The sequence below is a fragment of the Schistocerca serialis genome, chromosome 7 (assembly GCF_023864345.2).
Source record: "Schistocerca serialis cubense isolate TAMUIC-IGC-003099 chromosome 7, iqSchSeri2.2, whole genome shotgun sequence".
Classification (NCBI taxonomy): Eukaryota; Metazoa; Arthropoda; class Insecta; order Orthoptera; family Acrididae; genus Schistocerca; species Schistocerca serialis.
In genome coordinates, this window is record NC_064644.1 from 335905230 (window position 1) to 335925591 (window position 20362).

General features: G+C 40.9%; 1 protein-coding gene across 5 annotated transcripts in view; it reads left to right on the plus strand.

Annotated features, from left to right (window-relative positions):
- LOC126412422 (mast/stem cell growth factor receptor kita-like) overlaps positions 1-20362 on the plus strand; it is a 308669-nt gene that overhangs the window by 197111 nt on the left and 91196 nt on the right. For all 5 annotated transcript variants that reach the window (XM_050082017.1, XM_050082013.1, XM_050082014.1 and 2 more), the window contains exon 11: positions 9625-9725. In XM_050082017.1, coding sequence (XP_049937974.1) covers positions 9625-9725 — 101 coding nt within the window. The remainder of the gene's footprint in view (positions 1-9624; positions 9726-20362) is intronic.

Sequence of the window (20362 nt, forward strand, 5' to 3'; positions counted from 1 at the left end):
ATCCAGATCATGAAGATATCATCAGTGAATCTGAATGAGATAAAGGGTTTGGGATTATGGATGGTTATAAAGGTATTCCTCTAGATGGCCCATAATTAAGTTGGCATGGGATGGTGTTACATGAGTGCTCATAGCCATACCCCAGATTTGTTTGTAGATGATGCCTTCAAAGGAGAGGTAATTGTGGGTGAGGATATAGTTGGTTATGGTGCCAAGGAAGGAGGTTGTAGGTTTGGAGTCCATAAGGCATTGGGAAAGGTAGCATTCAGAACCAGTAAGGCCATGGGTGTTAGGGATGTTAGTGTAAAAGGATGTGGTATCAGTAATGACAAGAAAGGCACTATGTGGTAAAGGAAAGGGAACCATAGAAAGTTGAGGAAGGGAATGGTTGGTATCATTTATATAGGGGAGTAGGTTGTGGGTAGTAGCCTGAATGTGTGAGGCCAAGGCTTTTGGAAGAAAGTATCAGAAGTATCAGTCCTTTCCAAAGACCTCACATTTTCCCCCACTACTAAATTCAATCATGAAGGAGTTTTTAAAAACTTTCTCTCCTTCTCCCAGTCCCTAAAGTGCAAACACTTTCTTGCCACCAACCCTATCAATCAGACTCAAACAGAGACCAATATTGAACCCCGACTGACTAATTTCACTTCACCATCCAATCGAAACTAACCCCCACTGCCCCCAAATCATTTCCCTGTTAACTTTCCAGAATTTCTTAACCTTGAACCTTACTCGACCATTATTCCCCACATCACTCAACATGCAAGCTAACCTTACATCCACAGAAAGAACCACAATCACAACCTAAATCTGATCCTGACCTTATTACCCTACATGCTGACAAAGGCTCCGTAACAGTTGTTTTGAACGGCAAGGATTATCCGGCAGAAGGACTCCACCAGCTGTCAGATTCATCCACCAAAAAACCATGACACAGTGACCCCATTCCAATAATCCAGTAAGATTTCCAGTCTCTCCTCAAATCCTTGGGACCATCCGAGACCTCTACCAAGAGTCCACCTCTCTCCTTAGCCCTACCACTACCCTACTTCTACAGCATCCAACCACCCAGGATGCCCCATTGTGGCCAGTTACTGTGGCCCCACTGAGAGAATCTGCTCTCATAGACCAGCACCTTCAGCCTATTACCTGCACCCTACCTCCTATACTGGGTGAGCCACTAACAATTGCCACCAAGAATAACTCCAAAAGTATGATAGAAGCTGAAAAGTTTGCAGAACAAAAGTTGCATGGGACAACAGGGGCCATAATTTGACGTTGGTTTTTTGTTGCTAGGTGGGGTCGCTTCAGAGATATAAAGGTCAACTTTGATTTTTTAAATGGGATGCTATAGTTTGGTACTTATTTTCTGATAGTGGCTATCAAGGCGAATCCAATGATGTGTAACAGTAAGGTCTTTGATGGTCAACAAAGGTCACAAAGGTGACATGAACGTCTATTTACAGAGGAATCTTCTTATCATGGATTGAGTGGAATGCCTTATTACTTGGCACTTATCAAAGCACATGCTCTGACAATTCTCACTTGCATATGTTCAGGTGTAGGTGGAACATCTTTATAAACAATGTCTTTTACAAATTGCCACAAGAAAAAATCCAGAGGCGTCAAGTCTGGTGAAAGAGCCGACCACGACACATCTCCTCCACATCCATTCCAATTATTTGGGAATTGTCTCTGCAACTCATTTCTAGCCATCAGAAAAAAATTTGCCGGACACCCATTGTGTTGATTCCACATTCTGATCCTTGTTGCTAAAGTTCTTCCAATAACAGACCTAATGTTTCTTGTGGTGTACTTCCTACCATTAAGATTTCCTTTGATGAAATAGGGGCCTATAATTCTGTTGTCCAGAATCCCACACCATACATTCACCGACCACGGGTTTTGATGTGCAGGTTTCTGCAGCCAACATGGATTTTCAGTTGCAGAATAATGCATGCTCTGCAAATTAACATTTCCATGGTTCGTGAATGAAGCCTCATCAGTAAATAAAATCAAATTTATAAATGTCTCATCTCTCTGAATCTGAAGTTGAGCCCATCGACAGAATTCAGTGTGACACACACAATCTGTACCAGCTAATGCTTGGTAGAGATGGGTATGGTAAGGGTGATATTTATGATGATGCAGAACATGAACAACACTACTCTGGCTCATGCCAGATTCCCTTGCGATTTGACGTGAACTAACACAAGGATTTTGAACCACAGTGGCAAGAGTACCAATTTCCATTTCCTTGTTAGTAACTTTCCTTTGCCAGATATGTTACCAATGCATTAAAGATCCAGTTGTTCTCAGTTTATCGTACACATATTTAAATGTATGACGTGTAGGGTGAGTATGTTGGGGATATATTTCAGCATATAAGTCTCTAGCTCTCGATGAATTTCGTTTACATTCTCTGTAAATGAGAAGCATAAAGACTTGTTGTTTGATGGAGTACATCATTCACATTCACTAGATTCGATGATACTAGTCTTAATGTTCCCAATAGTGTTGTTTTGTGACACTGTGGAATGACATGTTAGATGGATACGCTGTATTCACTGAATATTTACTATTTCACAATATACGACAGAGAATTGTCAGAGCATGTGCTTTGATAAGTGCCAAAGTGATAAGGAATACCTCTCAATCCATGATATGAGGATTGCAGCACTGCACTGATACCAATGGTCATCACTTCGAACACCCTCTATAAATGGACGTTCATGCCACCTTTTTGACCTTTGTTGACCTTCAGAGACTTTACTGTTACACATCATTGGATTCGTCATGATAGCTGCTATCAGAAAATGAGTACCAAACTATAGCATCCCATTTAAAAAAACAAACTTGATCTTTATATCTCTGATGCAACCCCACCTAGCAACAAAAAATCAACATCATATTATGGCCCCCGTTGTCCCATGCAACATTTGTCCAACAAAGTTTTCAGCTGCTGTCATACTTTTGGAGTTATTCTAGGTGGCAATAGTTAGTGACTCACCCTGTATAAAAGATACCAACCATTTCCTCCACTGACTCTCCACAGTTTCAGTGCCTTTACCACACGGCACCCTGCTCTTCACTGTTGATGCCACCTACCTTTACACTAACATTCCTAATGCCCATGGTCTTACTGCTATTGAGCACTACTGTTCCCAATGCTTGGTGGGTACCAAACCTATGACCTCCTTCCTAGTCACCATGACCAACTATATCCTCACCCACAATTACTTATCCTTTGAAGACACCATCTTCAAACAAATCCACGGTATGGCTACAGACACCCATATGGCACCATCCTATGCCAACCTATTCATAGGTCACCTAGAGGAATCCTCCTTTTTAACCTCCTAGAATCCCACAGCTCTCACGTGGTTCAAATTCATATGTTATATCTTCGTGATTTGGACGAGGGTGGGGACTCACGATCCACATTCCTCCAGAATCTCGGCACCTTCTCCACAATTTGCTTCACACGGTCCTCCTAAACCCCACCAACCACCTTCTCCAATGTTGACACCCACATCTAAGATGGCTTCAGCAGTACCTCCATCCAAATCAAGCCTATCAACCAATAGCAACACCTCCACTTAGACAACTACCACCCATTCCCTACCAAGAAGTCCTTTCGATACAGCATAGCGTAGCCACCAATCGCATCTGTTGCAATGAGCAGTCCATCTCAAAATATACTAAGGGACTCACTGGGGCCTTCACAGACTGTAATTACCCTCCCAACCTTGTATAAAAACAGATCTCCTGTGGCTTATCTTTCCAGTCATTGTCCACCTACCAAAGTCCTAGCGCCTTGCCACAGAGGAGCATTCTGCTTGTGACTCAGTACCACCCAGCTTGCAGCAAAATGAGGAATGTCCTACCCACTATCCTTTCCACCCCTCTCAAATTGCTATTCTGCTGCCTATTGAACATGCACAATATCCTTGTCAATCCCTACACAACCATGCTCCGTGTCCCTTGCCTCATGGTTCACATCCCTGTAATAGATGTAAGACCTGTCCCATATGTCTTCCCAACACCACCTGTTCCAGTATGGCCACAAGCATCACTTACCTCATCAAAGGCAGGGTTACCTGTGGAACCAGTCACGTGATCTACAAGATAAGCTGCAACCACTGCGCTGCATTCTGTGTGGCCATGACAGCCAACAAGCTGTCGCTGGTTCCATGAATGGCCACTGACAAACTATGGCCAAGAAACAGCTGGACCACACAGTCGGTGAGAAAGTTGCCCTGAACAACATTCTTCATTTCAGTGATTTGTTTCACAGTCTGTGCCATATGGATCTTTCCTGCCAACACCAGCTTTTCAGAATTGTGCAAGTGGGAACTCTCCTTGCAGTACATCCAACCTCGTGTGACTACACTGTTGCTGAGAACACTGCCCCACACAACATTCTTCATTTCTGTGACTGCTTCACAGCCTGTACCATCTGGATCCTTCTCATCAACACCAGCTTTTCTGAACTGCGAGTATTGGAGCTCTCCTTGCAATATATCTAACATTCCTGTGACCCTGCTGGGATCAACCTTCACTAGTCACTGTCCTTTATCCATCTGTCCCCTTCCCTGTTCCCTTTCCAGCACTACACAGGCCTCTATTCCACCAATTCACACACATTCATTTTACTTCTCTCTTTTTCCACTACCCCCACTCCCTCTGCCCTCACCCCTGCCCACTGTCTGACTTCCTGAGTGCACCTAGCTGCCCCATCCTCTCTCCATTCTCATCCCTGTATGCTCCCACAAGCAGCACTTTACCACTCCCCACCCCTACCCTGCTAGTTCTCCACCTCCCCCTTCCCATCCCAGCCTCCTCCTTACTGCCACCATCCAGATTTCTTCTTCGATCATGCGCTGCTGCTTGCAGTGTGGCCTCGGCAGCCAGAGACTGAGGTCATGTGTGTTTCAGTTGTGTTTGCATGAGTGTGTATGTTGTCTAATTCTGATGAAGGCTTTTTTGGCTTAAAGCTTACTTGTTTGACAGTCTTTTTGTTGTGCCTATCTGCAAGTCAGAATCTCCACTATATGGTGAGTAGCAACTATCCTTTTCATAATATTGGTCTTTATTCCAACCTGGATTTTCCATTGTTTAATACATTTTTTAATAAGTTAAATTATGTTTAGTGCACATAGTTTCTGTAGTTACATGTTTATATAATATGTAGTTTAGTAGAACTCTCTTCCTCTATCTCATACCTTTCCCAACAATGGATTGTTTTAAATTCACCACACCACATACCACCTCAGAAATCCACTCCGCCAAACAGGTCCACAGTGTGTGGGGGGATAGTATGTGCTTATTAATGAGTTGAATGCTCATATATATATATATATATATATATATGTCTGCTTGTGTCTGTATGTGTGGATGGATATGTGCGTGTGTGCGAGTGTATACCTGTCCTTTTTTCCCCCTAAGGTAAGTCTTTCCGCTCCCGGGATTGGAATGACTCCTTACCCTCTCCTTTAAAACCCACTTCCTTTCGTCTTCCCCTCTCCTTCCCTCTTTCCTGATGAGGCAACAATTTGTTGCAAAAGCTTGAATTTTGTGTGTATGTTTGTGTTTGTTTGTGTGTCTATCGACCTGCCAGCGTTTTTGTTCGGTAAGTCACCTCATCTTTGTTTTTTTTATATATATATATATATATATATATATATATATATATATATATATATATATATATATATATATATATATATATATATATATATATATATATATATATATATATAAAAAAACGCTGGCAGGTCGATAGACACACAAACAAACACAAACATACACACAAAATTCAAGCTTTCGCAACAAATTGTTGCCTCATCAGGAAAGAGGGAAGGAGAGGGGAAGACGAAAGGAAGTGGGTTTTAAAGGAGAGGGTAAGGAGTCATTCCAATCCCGGGAGCGGAAAGACTTACCTTAGGGGGAAAAAAGGACAGGTATACACTCGCACACACGCACATATCCATCCACACATACAGACACAAGCAGACATATATGTGGATGGATATGTGCGTGTGTGTGAGTGTATACCTGTCCTTTTTTCCCCCTAAGGTAAGTCTTTCCGCTCCCGGGATTGGAATGACTCCTCACCCTCTCCTTTAAAACCCACTTCCTTTCGTCTTCCCCTCTCCTTCCCTCTTTCCTGATGAGGCAACAATTTGTTGCGAAAGCTTGAATTTTGTGTGTATGTTTGTGTTTGTTTGTGTGTCTATCGACCTGCCAGCGTTTTTGTTCGGTAAGTCACCTCATCTTTGTTTTTATAATTTTTCCCACGTGGAATGTTTCCTTCCATTATATATATATATATATATATAAAATTATAATAGAAGGAAACATTCCACGTGAGAAAAATTATATATAAAAACAAAGATGAGGTGACTTACCGAACGAAAGCGCTGGCAGGTCGATAGACGCACAAACAAACACAAACATACACACAAAATTCAAGCTTTCGCAACATGTCTGCTTGTGGCTGTATGTGTGGATGGATATGTGCGTGTGTGCGAGTGTATACCTGTCCTTTTTTCCCCCAAAGGTAAGTCTTTCCGCTCCCGGGATTGGAATGACTCCTTACCCTCTCCCTTAAAAACCACTTCCTTTCGTCTTCCCCTCTCCTTCCCTCTTTCCTGATGAGGCAACAGTTTGTTGCGAAAGCTTGAATTTTGTGTGTATGTTTGTGTTTGTTTGTGTGTCTATCGACCTGCCAGCGCTTTCGTTTGGTAAGTCACCTCATCTTTGTTTTTTTAATATATATATATATATATATATATATATATATATATATATATATATATATATATATATATATATATATATATAAAAAAATAGAGGGAAACATTCCACATAGGAAATATATATCTAAAAACAAAGATGATGTGACTTACCAAATGAAAGTGCTGGCAGGTCGACAGACACACAAACAAACACAAACATACACACAAAATTCAAGCTTTCACAACAAACTGTTGCCTCATCAGGAAAGAGGGAAGGAGAGGGAAAGACGAAAGGATGTGGGTTTTAAGGGAGAGGGTAAGGAGTCATTCCAATCCCGGGAGCGGAAAGACTTACCTTAGGGGGAAAAAGGACAGGTATACACTCGCGCGCACACACACACATATCCATCCGCACACAAACAAACACAAACATACACACAAAATTCAAGCTTTTGCAACGAACGGTTGCCTCGTCAGGAAAGAGGGAAGGAGAGGGGAAGACGAAAGGAAGTGGGTTTTAAGGGAGAGGGTAAGGAGTCATTCCAATCCAGGGAGCGGAAAGACTTACCTTAGGGGGAAAAAAGGACAGGTATACACTCGCACACACGCACATATCCATCCACACATACAGACACAAGCAGACATATATATATTTTTCCCACGTGGAATGTTTCCCTCTCTCTCTCTCTCTCTCTCTCTCTCTCTCTCTCTCTCTCTCTATATATATATATATATATATATATATATATAATGGAAGGAAACATTCCACGTGGGAAAAATTATATATAAAAACAAAGATGAGGTGACTTACCGAACAAAAGCGCTGGCAGGTCGATAGACACACAAACAAACACAAACATACACACAAAATTCAAGCTTTCGCAACAAACTGTTGCCTCATCAGGAAAGAGGGAAGGAGAGGGGAAGACGAAAGGAAGTGGGTTTTAAGGGAGAGGGTAAGGAGTCATTCCAATCCCGGGAGCGGAAAGACTTACCTTAGGGGGAAAAAAGGACAGGTATACACTCGCACACACGCACATATCCATCCACACATACAGACACAAGCAGTCTTTAAATATGTCTGCTTGTGTCTGTATGTGTGGATGGATATGTGCGTGTGTGCGAGTGTATACCTGTCCTTTTTTCCCCCTAAGGTAAGTCTTTCCGCTCCCGGGATTGGAATGACTCCTTACCCTCTCCCTTAAAACCCACTTCCTTTCGTCTTCCCCTCTCCTTCCCTCTTTCCTGATGAGGCAACAGTTTGTTGCGAAAGCTTGAATTTTGTGTGTATGTTTGTGTTTGTTTGTGTGTCTATCGACCTGCCAGCGCTTTTGTTCGGTAAGTCACCTCATCTTTGTTTTTATATATATATATATATATATATATATATATATATATATATATATATATATATATATCTGTGTGTGTGTGTGTGTGTGTGTGTGTGTGTGTGTGTGTGCGCGCGCATGTCAGTGTCAGTGCATGATTGTGCACTGTATGTGTGTACTCTTACAAAATACCTTCCACTTTTGCTGTGTAATGAATTTTATGTATCATTAGGTTGTTGTTGTTGTGGTCTTAAGTCCAAAGACTGGATTCATGCAGCTCCCAAGCTAGTGTATTCTGTGAAAGCTCCTTCATCCCTGCATAACTATTGCAACATACATCCATTAGAAACTGTGTACTAAATCTGAACCATGATCTCCCTTAAAAAATTCTTGTTGCCTCAAGATGTGTCCTATGAACCAATCCCTTTTTGTAGTCATGTTTTCCAATACATTTCTACTTTCCCCTATTTGATTCAGTGCTTCCTCATAAGTTATTCAGTCCACCCAACAAATCTTCAGCATTACTCTGTGGTACAACATTTGAAAAGCTTCTATTCTCTTCTTATCTGAACTGTTTATTGTAGACATTTCACTTACATATTTAGCTGCACTCCAGACAAAAACCTCTAGAAATAATTTCCTAACATTTACACTTATATTTGATGTTGGTAAATCACTCTTGTTCAGGAATGCTTTTCTTGCTATTGCCAATCTGCGTGTTATATTCTCTTTACTTGGGACATCATCAGGTATTTTGCTACATGAATCTGCATGTTATATTTCCTTTACTTCAGCTATCATCAATTATTTTGTTGCTTGAATAGCAAAACTCATCTACCACTTTTAGTGTTTCATTTCCTAATCTAATCCCTTCAGCATTATCTTATTTAACTGGACTACTTACCATTATACTCTTATTTTACTTTTGTTGATGTTCATCGTACAACCTCTTTTCAAGACACCATCCATTCTGTTCAACTGCTCTTGCAAGTCCTTTGCTGTCTTTGATATAATTACAGTCATCACCAAATCTCAAAGTTTTTGTTTCTTCTCCTTGAACTTTTATTCCCATTCCACATTTCTCCTTGGTTTCCATCACAACTAGCTCTATGTATAGATTGAAAAACTTTGGGGGAGGCTATGAACCTGCCTCACTCCATTAAGCGAACTCATAAGGTATGTCATAGGGTCAGTATTACCTCATGTGTTCTTACCTATCTCTAGACCCAACCTGACCGTCCTTGAGGTTTTTCCTCTATCTGTTTTTCCATTCTTCTGTAAATAATTCATGTCAGCTCTTTGCACTCATGAATTATTGAACTGGTAGTGTGGTAAAATTCACACCAATCAGCAGATGCCCCATGTCATTAAATATTGTCAGCATGGTAAATGATTTGTGCGGTTGTGTTGCTAGCTAATGTACTGTATTTTTAAGATGATTGTACATTCTTCTTCAGAAAGAATAGTTCTGAGTTGCTCATAATTATATGTATAGTTTACTGATTTTTGCTGCCATCTTGTTTATTTGACAAATCTGTCCTGGTTTGTTTCAGGTGTTACAAATGCTGAAGCTCTTACAGCTGGTGTGGTGTGTGCTGCACTTGTACTTATTAGCATTGTAGCTGTCCTAGCATTTAAACTGATAAAAGAGAAGGTAAGTACACATCCCAAGTTGATATTAAAAACTTCTAAGCAAAGGAGTTGGGAGAGGTTATGCAATTACAACAAACATGAAACAGTTTTCCACATTCCATATGTTATGTTCTTTAGTTTAACAACACAGTTTTGGGTTTTGCTGGAATTGACAATTTGTAAGTGACCGTTCACTTTAATTAAGTGCACGGTGATAATCTTACCAATACAAAATATTGGACTGAACTTGCAGGGTAGTTGTTGGTTCATGTGTATGCTACTACAGTTAATGTCCAGTCAATGTTGTGTGCTGTTTGTGATGGGATGGATGTATGTGCCTTGAACAGATTGTATTGTTGTTGTTGTTATTATTATGGCCTTTAGTCTGCAGACTGGATTGAGGCAGCTCATGCTACTAGTGTACTCATATCCTCTACATGCTTCTACATCTCTACATAATTACTACAACCTACAACCATGTGAACCTTCTTATTATATTTCAGCTTTGATCTCCTTCTGCAATCTCCCCCCCCCCCTCCCCCCCCCCCCCACACACACATACACTTCACCACAATATCCATTGACAATTCCTTGATGCTTCTGGATGAGTCCTATCAACCGATACCTTCTTTTAGTCAAGTTGTGCCATAATTTTCTTTTTTCCTCAGTCTTGTTCAGTACTTATCCATCTAATCTTTAGCATTATTATGTAGTATGTCATTTCAAAAACCTCTATTCTTTTCTTCTCTGAACTGCTTATTGTCCACCTTTTACTTCCATACAAGGCTGCACTTCAGATATGTTTCTAGAGAACCCTTCTTAACACCTAAGCTGATATTAGATGTTAACAAATTCCTCTTTCTCAGAAATGTTTTACTTACTATTGGTAGTCTGCCATTTATATCCTGACTACTTAGCTATCATCAGTAATTTACTGCTTAAATAGCAAAACTCATCTACTTCTTTTAGTTTCTTGATTCCTAACACACAATTCTCTCACCATCACACAGTTTAATTCAGTTACATGCATTTTCCCCTTTTTACTTCTGTTAGTCTTCATCTGATAATCTCTTTTCAACACATGATCTATTCTTTTAAGCTGTTCATCCAAATCCTTTGCTGTCTCTGACAAATTATGGTGTTATTGGCAAATTTTAAAATTTTTATTTTGTCTCCATGAGATATAATCCCCTTTCCAAATCTCTCTTTGTTTCCTTTATCACTTGCTCTATTTACAGATTAAGTAACACTAGGGATAGGCTACAAATTTGTCGCACTTTCGTCTCAGCTACAGCTTCCTTTTCGTGTCCTTCAACTCATACTACTGCAGTCTGGTTTCTGTACAAGTTGTAAATAACCTTTTATGCCCTGTATTTTATCCCTGTTACCTTCAGAATTTCATATAGTGTAGTCCAGTCTACATTGTCTAAAGTTTTCTCTATACCTACAAATCCTGTAAGTGTAGGTTTGCTTTTCTTCAGACTATCTTCTGGGATAACTGTTAAGGGCAGTATTGCCTCATACAACCTTACATTTCTCCAGAACTGAAACTGATCTTTCCTGAGGTCAGCTTCTACCAGTTTTCTCCATTCTTCTACAAATATTTTGCAACAATGACTTATTAAACAGATGGTTCAGTAGCATCCACACTTGTCAGGACCTGCTTCTTGAAGACTGAGGGTATTTCGTCTGTTTCATATGTCTTGCACATCAGATGGAGTAGTTTTGCCATGGGTGGCTTTCCCATGGGTGGCTTTCCCACAGAGCTCAATAATTCTGAGGGAATGTTATCTATTCCAGTATCCTTGTTTCCTCTTAGGTCTTTCAGTGTGTTGTCAGATTCTTCTCGCAGTATCATATCTCCCATCGGATCTTCATCTACTTCTTCTTCTCTTGCTGTAATATTGTCCTCAAGCCTGTTCCCTTATATAAATGCTCCATGTATTATTTTCACCTTTCAGCTTTCCCTTCTTTGCTTAGTACTGGCTTGCCATCTGAGTTCTTGATATTCATACGGCTGCTTCCCTTTCCTCCAAAGGTCTAATTAATTTTCCTGTGGATAACATTTATCTCTCTCCCATTTTTGCATGCTTTTAAAGCCTTCCATTTTCGCTCTACCCATTCCTACTTAGCCATTTTATATTTTCTGTCAATCTCATAATGTCTACATCTGTATTCTCTTGTGCCTGTTTATTTGTTGCATTTCTATATTTTCTCATTTTGTCAGTTAAATTCAGTATCTCCCATGTTATATCTCTATGTTATACCCATCTTTTGAAAATATTACAATCTAGTCAGCCACTATATATTTTAAAATTTTGAAAAAATATTTATTGTTTTTATTTAATGCTTCTACCACATTCCATAAATGTTTTAAATTTTTTAATGTTAACCAAACAGTTTGTCATAGTAGTAGATGTCACTTTCCACAGTGAATGTCATATCATGTTCAGGACCTTACTTGCACATCAGTATCTCTTTAAAAAGTATGTTGTGATTAAAAGTCAACAATAATTACTGAAACTTGCATTTTTAAAATATTTTGTGGTGCTCATAAAGTAACCCCCAGCTTAGTAGTACATGCTATTGAAAATGCTTTGACATTGCTTAAAAATGCATTGATATTGCTAAGAGTGTGCTAAAAGATATTTTCAGATTCTGAACCCTACTCACAAATCAGTACGCCCCATACCCATTAATGCACGTCGTGGAAAATATAGTGGTATTGCTAGGGTAAAGCTATACAGTAGAGCTACATGCTCTCGAGGGCATAAAATATAACAGCTGTAGTTTCCCGTTTCTTTCAGTTGTTCTCAGTACCAGCATAGTGAGGTCATGTTGGCTAATGTTACAAGGCCATGTCAGTCAGTAATCCAGATGGTTACCCTGAAGCTATGAAAAATGCTGCTGCTCCTCTACAGGAACCATAGATTGGTCTGGCATCTGCACTATACCCCTACGTTGTGGTTGTATGTTCAGTATAGCTATCAGTATCACAGAGGCACACAAGCAACCCCATCTCTGCAAGATCCTTGGTTCAAGGATCCATGGTTCAGGGGGTGTCAACATTCTGTATAAAGAAGGTTTATAGGTGACCTGATCTCCTGGATAAAAGCCTTGTGGTAAACAGTTAAGATTGCCCACACCAGCAAACCTAACATGTGTAATATGAAGAATGAATTAAAGACAGAAGGTTATTCTGAGAGTCTTGGAAGAAATTCTATCAGTGTCAATAACTACTTATAATTGACTTAAGGAAGTCACACATTGAATTTTATGGCTGGTTTGTAAATGCTAGTGCATTATGGACTTGTATAATTAAGGGAATACTTTAACCTTATTTTGATTGGTGTGATTTGGTTTTAGCTTATCTAAATGGACAAAGAGATTTGCTTACACATTGCTTCTCAGGATAGTTACATGAGGCAACAGTACTCCCCATACTACTCATAAGATTAGTGAAAGAGACTTCATTCAAGCATACCAGTCCCCCCATGAGATCTGCAGCAGATAAGAAGGTAACAAATAATGTGGAGGTGTGTGGTAGTAATCAAAACAAAGATTCTGCTGGTAGCTGGTAGAATTAAGTTGGGCATGTGGAGGTGATTGTGAAGTAGATAATTGTCGTTAAGATAGATAGGCCACATCTGTGGTCTAGTGCTTCAGTCTGTGCCAAACAACCATTGTTTTCAGATGTGAGTTTGGGTTGGATACACAAACAAAGCTGCCTGTTTTGTTTATCCCAAAAATAATGTATGTGGTTTCCACTATCAAGTTGTGAAATTGAATATGAATATAAAGGGCTATATACCTGTACTGTATTTTACAGACTGTAGGATGCACTTTTTTCTTTGAAAAATTGCTTCCAGAATTCAGGTGCATCTTATACTCAGAATTAATTTAAAGATGTCCAGTGTTTGATTTAAAATTCCTGCAAGTCTTAAAAATGGCCATATATTCAATGCCGCAGGAAATGTATCCCTTCCTGACAACATCAGATTCAACTGGCAGCAGCAGTGTTCCAATGCAACTAACATAGTTGCAGGGCAGGGATTCACAAGCTTGCTAACACAGTCTCCCTCCCACTCCACCATCACCCAGAACACTGTCTGACCTATGATGCATCACTGCAGTCTACAGTGCCAGTCAACTAGAATGAAAACTGATTTGTGCTTTTGGTAACAGTACGGTATTTTTGTTAGTAGCTAGTTTCACAGAGGAAAATAAATAAATAAATAAAAGGTATTCATGTGATGTGGGCTATACATTTGAAAGTAATAGCATATGCAGAAGAACTTGGAAACAGAGCAGCTGAGTGGCATTTCGGTCCTCAACCAACAGAAAATACCAATTATGATTGGTGGGCTAGTAAAGAAGAACTGAAAAAAATGAGGAAGACTGAATGTGCAAATTGAGGACTGAATGCAAAATGGTCAAAATTAGAAGACAATGTATTGAAATGAATTCAAGGACACCATCAGAATGGCATTGGAATTAATACAAAAATGATTCAAATACACACTCGTAAGTTAGCACTACAGTGTAGCTTAACAGGCTTATAAGGTGTAGATGGTTGATGCTACAGTTTTATGAAGCATTGTGGACTTAGCATTTGAACCAAATCCAAAGTATCTCAGAAAATGTGACAAAAATATGAAGAGAAAATATTATCTTTCAATTATTTATTATTCAACATCAAAAGAAAACCAGTGCACAAACAAGCCAAATAGCGAATATAGATGAAATTCCTCTGGCATTTGATGTGCTGAGTAGCCGAACTGTTGCCATGGTAAGTGCTAAAAGTGTAACTACAAAAATAAGTGGACATGAGGAAATGCACTACACTGTAGTCCTTTCATGTTGTGCTTACGGTACTAAACTTAATCCAGTGATGATTTTCAAGCATAAAACAATTCCAAAACCTTTTGAAACCACCAAGTGTTGCGGTTCACATATAAACAAGGATGAGATGGATGAGGCTGGTAGGAAATTATGGATTAACAGAGTGTGGAAGAGATGGAAAGGTGCTTTATTGAAGAAGAGTTCTTTTCTTGTGCTAGGTCAGTTTAGTAGTAATTAGAAAAATTCTGTGAATGAGAATTTGAGACAGGGAAATACAGAGCTTGCTGTTATTCTGGGAGGATTTGCTTCACAACTGCAACCACTTGATGTCTCATTAAATAAGCCATTTAAAGTGTGTATGAAAGAGAGGAATGGAACAAATGGATGATGGATGGAACGCAACATGAAATTATGCTGAAGGGAGCTTTAAAATGAGCTAGAATCATATAAGTGTGGCAGTGGATAAAAACAGTCATGCTCTATAGAGAAAGAAAACATTACTGTTGACTCTTTCAAGAAGTGCGCACATATAACACTCATGATGGCAGTGAAGACCACCTTATATATGAAGAGGACAATGATGACTATAAAGAGGAAGAAGAAGAAGAAGAAAGTTCAAATAACAATTTTCAGGGATTGTAAAGGTCAGTTTGGCTTTATAAACTAAGATTTCTTTTCAGTCTTGCTTTGTACTCTAATAATAAAAATTATAAAACATAATATTTTTTTAAAAATTGCTTGAAAATTAAGGTGCATATTATATCCCATAGCATCTTATAGTCCTTAGGATATGGTAAAACACAGAGTACTCTGAAATGCATGTTTATAGAAAATGTACTGAACCAAAATCTTTTTTGATGCCAAGCAGTTCATCTTTTAGATGACTATATTGTGAAATTCAATGTGACCTCTTTTTTTTTGGGGTGGGGGTGGGGGGGAGGTGGGGGGTGTAGAGGGTTATATATCAAACAGGAAGTCAGAACAAATTTATCAATTGGAGCTGAGTTCATACATCAAAACAAAAATAGCAGTCATGTAATAATCACCACTATAGAATTAAAGAATTTGAATGTCAAAATTTTGTAACTGCACTGGAACCAGTGTGCGATTTGCAGGGGGGGATGGGGGGGGGGGGGGGGGATTTCCCCCCCTCTGCATAAGACCATCCCCTCCTCTGGTTTTAGTTTATGCATCCCAACCTGGGATGTTTATTTCCCACGCACTGGAGTAAAACTTTACATATAATTTAAATTTGTGGAACCAAACACTGAAAGTTTTTATTAAGTCTTACTATTAATACTATTAATATGTTTCAGTTTTCTATCATCGGAATAAGTACAACTTTTCACAATTGTGCCTCTATTTTTTGAATTCTCTTCGTATATCTGTACCCGCATGTAGATGATTTTGTAAATAAGCTTTACCTATAATGTACTTTTAAAGATATAACAAGGGGTGGCTTTTCTGATAGTGCATACGCGTCATTACTGAGTTTCGGCATTAACATCTATTTATAAATAACTGTTTAACCATGCGTAACGCCTCGGTCCAAGCTAGTAACATATATAATTCTACTAACCCCCTAAGACATCCCCCCCATTGGTAAAAGCACAAATCGCACCCTGACTGGAACAATATAAATAAGTTATTGATAGTGTAGTCTTAAATTATGGGACAGCTATAGAGAGCAAATGGAAGAAATTGGCAGGTAGTGTCTGATACAAGGTAGACAGTGGGACAAGAAAAATAAAATTTTTATTAGAGGACAAAATGCTACTCAACATATAGAGGAGATGTTGAGTTGCAGAAAGGCACAACAAATGAGTGCTAAAGATGTGAGCTTTTGGTCAAAAGACCTCCTTCTAAAGTAGACTACTAACACACATTCATGCAAGCACAACCCACACACACATGACCACAGCCTCTAACCCCTGGGACTGGACTGCGAGCAACTGCGCGTAATGAAAGAGGCAGTCTGGATGTTGAGGGGTAAGGAGGAGGCTGGGGCAGGCAGGGGGAGGGATAGCAGTGTAGGGGCAAGGGTTGTAAATTGTTGCTTGTAAGGGCATGCAGGGACCTGGTGTGGAGGACAGGGTAGGGCAGCTAGGTGCAGTTGGGACAGAGGGAGGGGGAGGAGGGGGGGGGGGGTGGAAGGATAGAAGTAGAGGAGGGAAAAAGTCAATGCAGTTGCATTAGTGGCAGCTGTGTAGTCTGGAGTGGGAGCAGGTAAGGTGATAGGTGGGTGGAGGAAAGGGACTAACAGAGGTTTAGGCCAGGGGAGCTATGTGAATGTAGGATATGTTGAAAGTAAACAAGTAACCTTCTGGCCCAAAAGCCGAATTAGAAACATACATACATGTGTGTGTATGTTGTCTAATTCAGAAGAAGGCCTTTTGGCAAAAGCTTACTTGTTTAGCAGTCTTTTTGTTGTGTGTCTGCAACTCAACACCTCTGTTATACAGTGAGCAACAATCTATCCTTTTCATAATATTGCCATTACTCAGCATTTTTCATTGCTGGGTAAGTTGCAGGGAGAGTTCCCAATTGTGCATTTCGAAAAAGGTGGTGATGTAGGAAGGATCCAGGTGGCACAAGCTGTGAGCAGTCATTGAAGTGAAGAATATTGTGTAGAGCAACATACTCAGCAACTGGGTGATCCAGCTGTCTCTTGACCATAGCTTGTCAATGGCAATTCATACAGACAAACACCATGTTGGTTGTCCTGCCCATGTAGAATGATGCATAGTAATTATAGCTCAGCATGTAGATCAGCATTCAAAGATAGCACTACCTTTGATAGGACATGTGATGCTTGTGATGGGACTGGAATAGGTTGGTGGGAGGATGTATGGAACAGGTGTTCCATTTAGATTTGTTAAAGGGATATGAGCCATAAGGCAAGAGGTTGGGAGCAGAGTGGGGAAGGGATGGATGAGGATATTCTGTAAGTTCTTTGGGCAGTGGAATACCACAGTGGCTGGGATGGGAGGTATAGTGGGTAGGAGATTCTTCATTTCAGGGCACAACGAGAGGTTGTTGAAACTCTGGTGGAGAATGTGATTCAGCTGCTCCAGTCCTGGCTGCTACTGGGTCATGATGGGAATAGTTCTTTGTGGCTGTTGGTGGGACTCGGTGAAGGTGGTTCACGAGTGGAGAGACAGGGCAAAGAAGATCTATTTCTGTACAAAGTTTGGAAGGTAATTTCAATCTATGAAGGTCTCCATGAGACCCTTGGTATATTTTGAGAGGGACTGCTTATCACTACATATGCAATGGCTACATGTGTCTAGGCTGTATGGAAGGGACTTCTTGGTACAAAATGGGTGGTGCAGTTGGGACAGAGGGAGTGGGAGGGGGGGGGGGGGAGAGATAGACTTGGAGGAGGGGTTCTGGGATGGGCCTAAGGAGTTGAGGAGAGACTGGTGGTTCGTGGGTTTGATATGGACAGAGGTACAGACGTAGCCATCTATGAGACGAGGACCAGGTGAAGTGATAGAGGAGAAGTTGTTCAGTTCTGGAGGAATGTGGACAGGGTGGCTTCACCCTCAGTCCAGCAATGAATCTGAACTAGGCAAGAGACTTGGGATTCTGGGTGGTTAGAAAGAATTCCTCTAAATGGCCCATGAATAAGTGGGAATAGTATGGGCCCATGCAGGTGCCCATTGCTTAACCACAGATTTGTTTGTAGATGATACCTTCAAAGGTAATGTAATTTTGAGTGAGGATATAGTTGGTTGTGGTGACGTTGAAGGAGGTTGTAGATTTGGGATCATAGGGCAATGGGCAAATTAGTGTTAAATAGTGGCAAGGCCTTAGGCATTAGGGATGTTAGCATAAAAGGAGGTGGCATCATCAGTGACAAGCAGGGTGTTGTGGCAAGGGATCAAGAACTATGGAGAGTCAGTGGAGGAAATGGTTGGTGTCTATTATATAAGAGGGTAAGTTACAGGAAATTGGTCTATGAGAACAGAGATTCTCTCACTGGGAGCACAGTAACTATTCACAATGGGTCATCCTGAGTGGTTGGTGTTGTGGACATGAGGAGGCATGCTGGAGGTAGGTATGTGGAGTGTGGTAGGGGTGGGGAGAGAGATAGACTTGGAGTAGAGGTTCTGGGATGGGCCTAAGGAGTTGAGGAGAGACTGGAAATTCTGTTAGATTTCTGGAATGGGGTCACTGTGGCAGGGTTTGTAGGTGGATAAATTTGGCAGAATCCTTCTGCTAGTTATCCCTGTAGTTTGAAACCACAGTGGTGGAGCCTTTGTTGGCAAGCTGGATTATAAGGTGCACAAAAATCACCTGCACTTTATCACTCCATTGACCCAACCAACTCCCAGATCCCATGGTCTGGCCACAAAGGAGCATTACCCTCATGACTCAGTATCACTCAGGACTGGAGCAAATTAATCACATTCTGCACCAGTGTTTTGACTATCTTTTGTCATGCCTTGAAATGAGGAATATCCTACCTACAATCCTTCCTACCCCTTCCACATTAGTATTCTGCTGCCTGCTGAACCTACATAATATCCTAGTCCATCCGTACTTCAGTACTACTCCCAACACCTTCCATCATTGCTCTTATCACTGTAACAGACGTAAATGGAAGACTTGTCCCATACATCCTCCTTTCACCACCTACTCCAATACAGTCACAAGAAACACCTATCACATCAAAAGCAGAGCTGTCTGTGAAAGCTGTCATGTGACCTACAAACTAATCTGCAACTACTGTGATCTGTTTTATGTGGACATGATGACCAACAAACTGCCTATCTGCATGAGTATGGCCACTGGCAGGAAACAACCGGACCACCCAGTTGGTGAGCACCCGCCCTACACAATGTTCTCCATTTCAATGATTGCTTCACAGCCTGTGCCATCTGGGTCCTTCTTAACAACACAAGCTTTTATGAATTGTGCTGGTGGGATCTCTCTCTGCAGTATATCCTGGCCTCGACCTTTGTTAGTCCCTGTCCTTTACCCATCCGCCCTTACCCTACTCCCACTCCAGCACTACTCAGGTGCCACTAACGCAAACATAGTCTCTTATCCCTTCCTTTACTTCTCTCCTTACTTCCCCCCGCCCCCACCTGCCCCTCCCCCCATACCCCTGTTTGACATCTTGACTTCAGCTAGCTGCCCTAACCAGGTCTTACCAAGTCCCTGCATGCCACTAAAAGGAGCTTACCGTTCCCATCCCTTTGCTGCTTCATAGCCTGTGCCATATAGATCGTTCCCACCAACACCAGCTTTTCTGAATTTCACAGGTGAGAACTCTCCCTGCAGTGTATCCTACATTCCCATAACCCTCCTGGCCTCAACCTTCATTAGTCATTGTCCTCACCCATCCAGCCCCTTCCATGTTCCCATTCCAGCACTACACAGCCCCCATTCCACAATTGCTCCCAGTCCTTTTACTTCTCTCCTTTTCCTAGCTGCCCCACCCTCTCTCCACCTTGTCCCTGCACACTCCCCAGCAGCACTTCACTGTCCCCCACCCCTACCCTACTATCCCTCCTCCTCCCCACCCCAGTCTCCTCCTTACCCTTATCCAGTTGCCACTCCCATCTTGCACTGCTGCAGCTGCTCGCATTGTGGCTTCAGCTGCCAGAGACTGCAGTCATGTGCCAGAGACTGCAGTCATGTGTGAGTAGCAACTTTCCTTTTCATAATATTGTTAATTCATGTCTGTCATTTATGGTGCAGTTGATTCTAATGTTAACAGCTGCTTAGTGACATGTTTCATTTGTTACAAATATTGTATTACTTGTTTGTTTTCCATTTATTAAAAAGTTACATTATATTATAGACAGT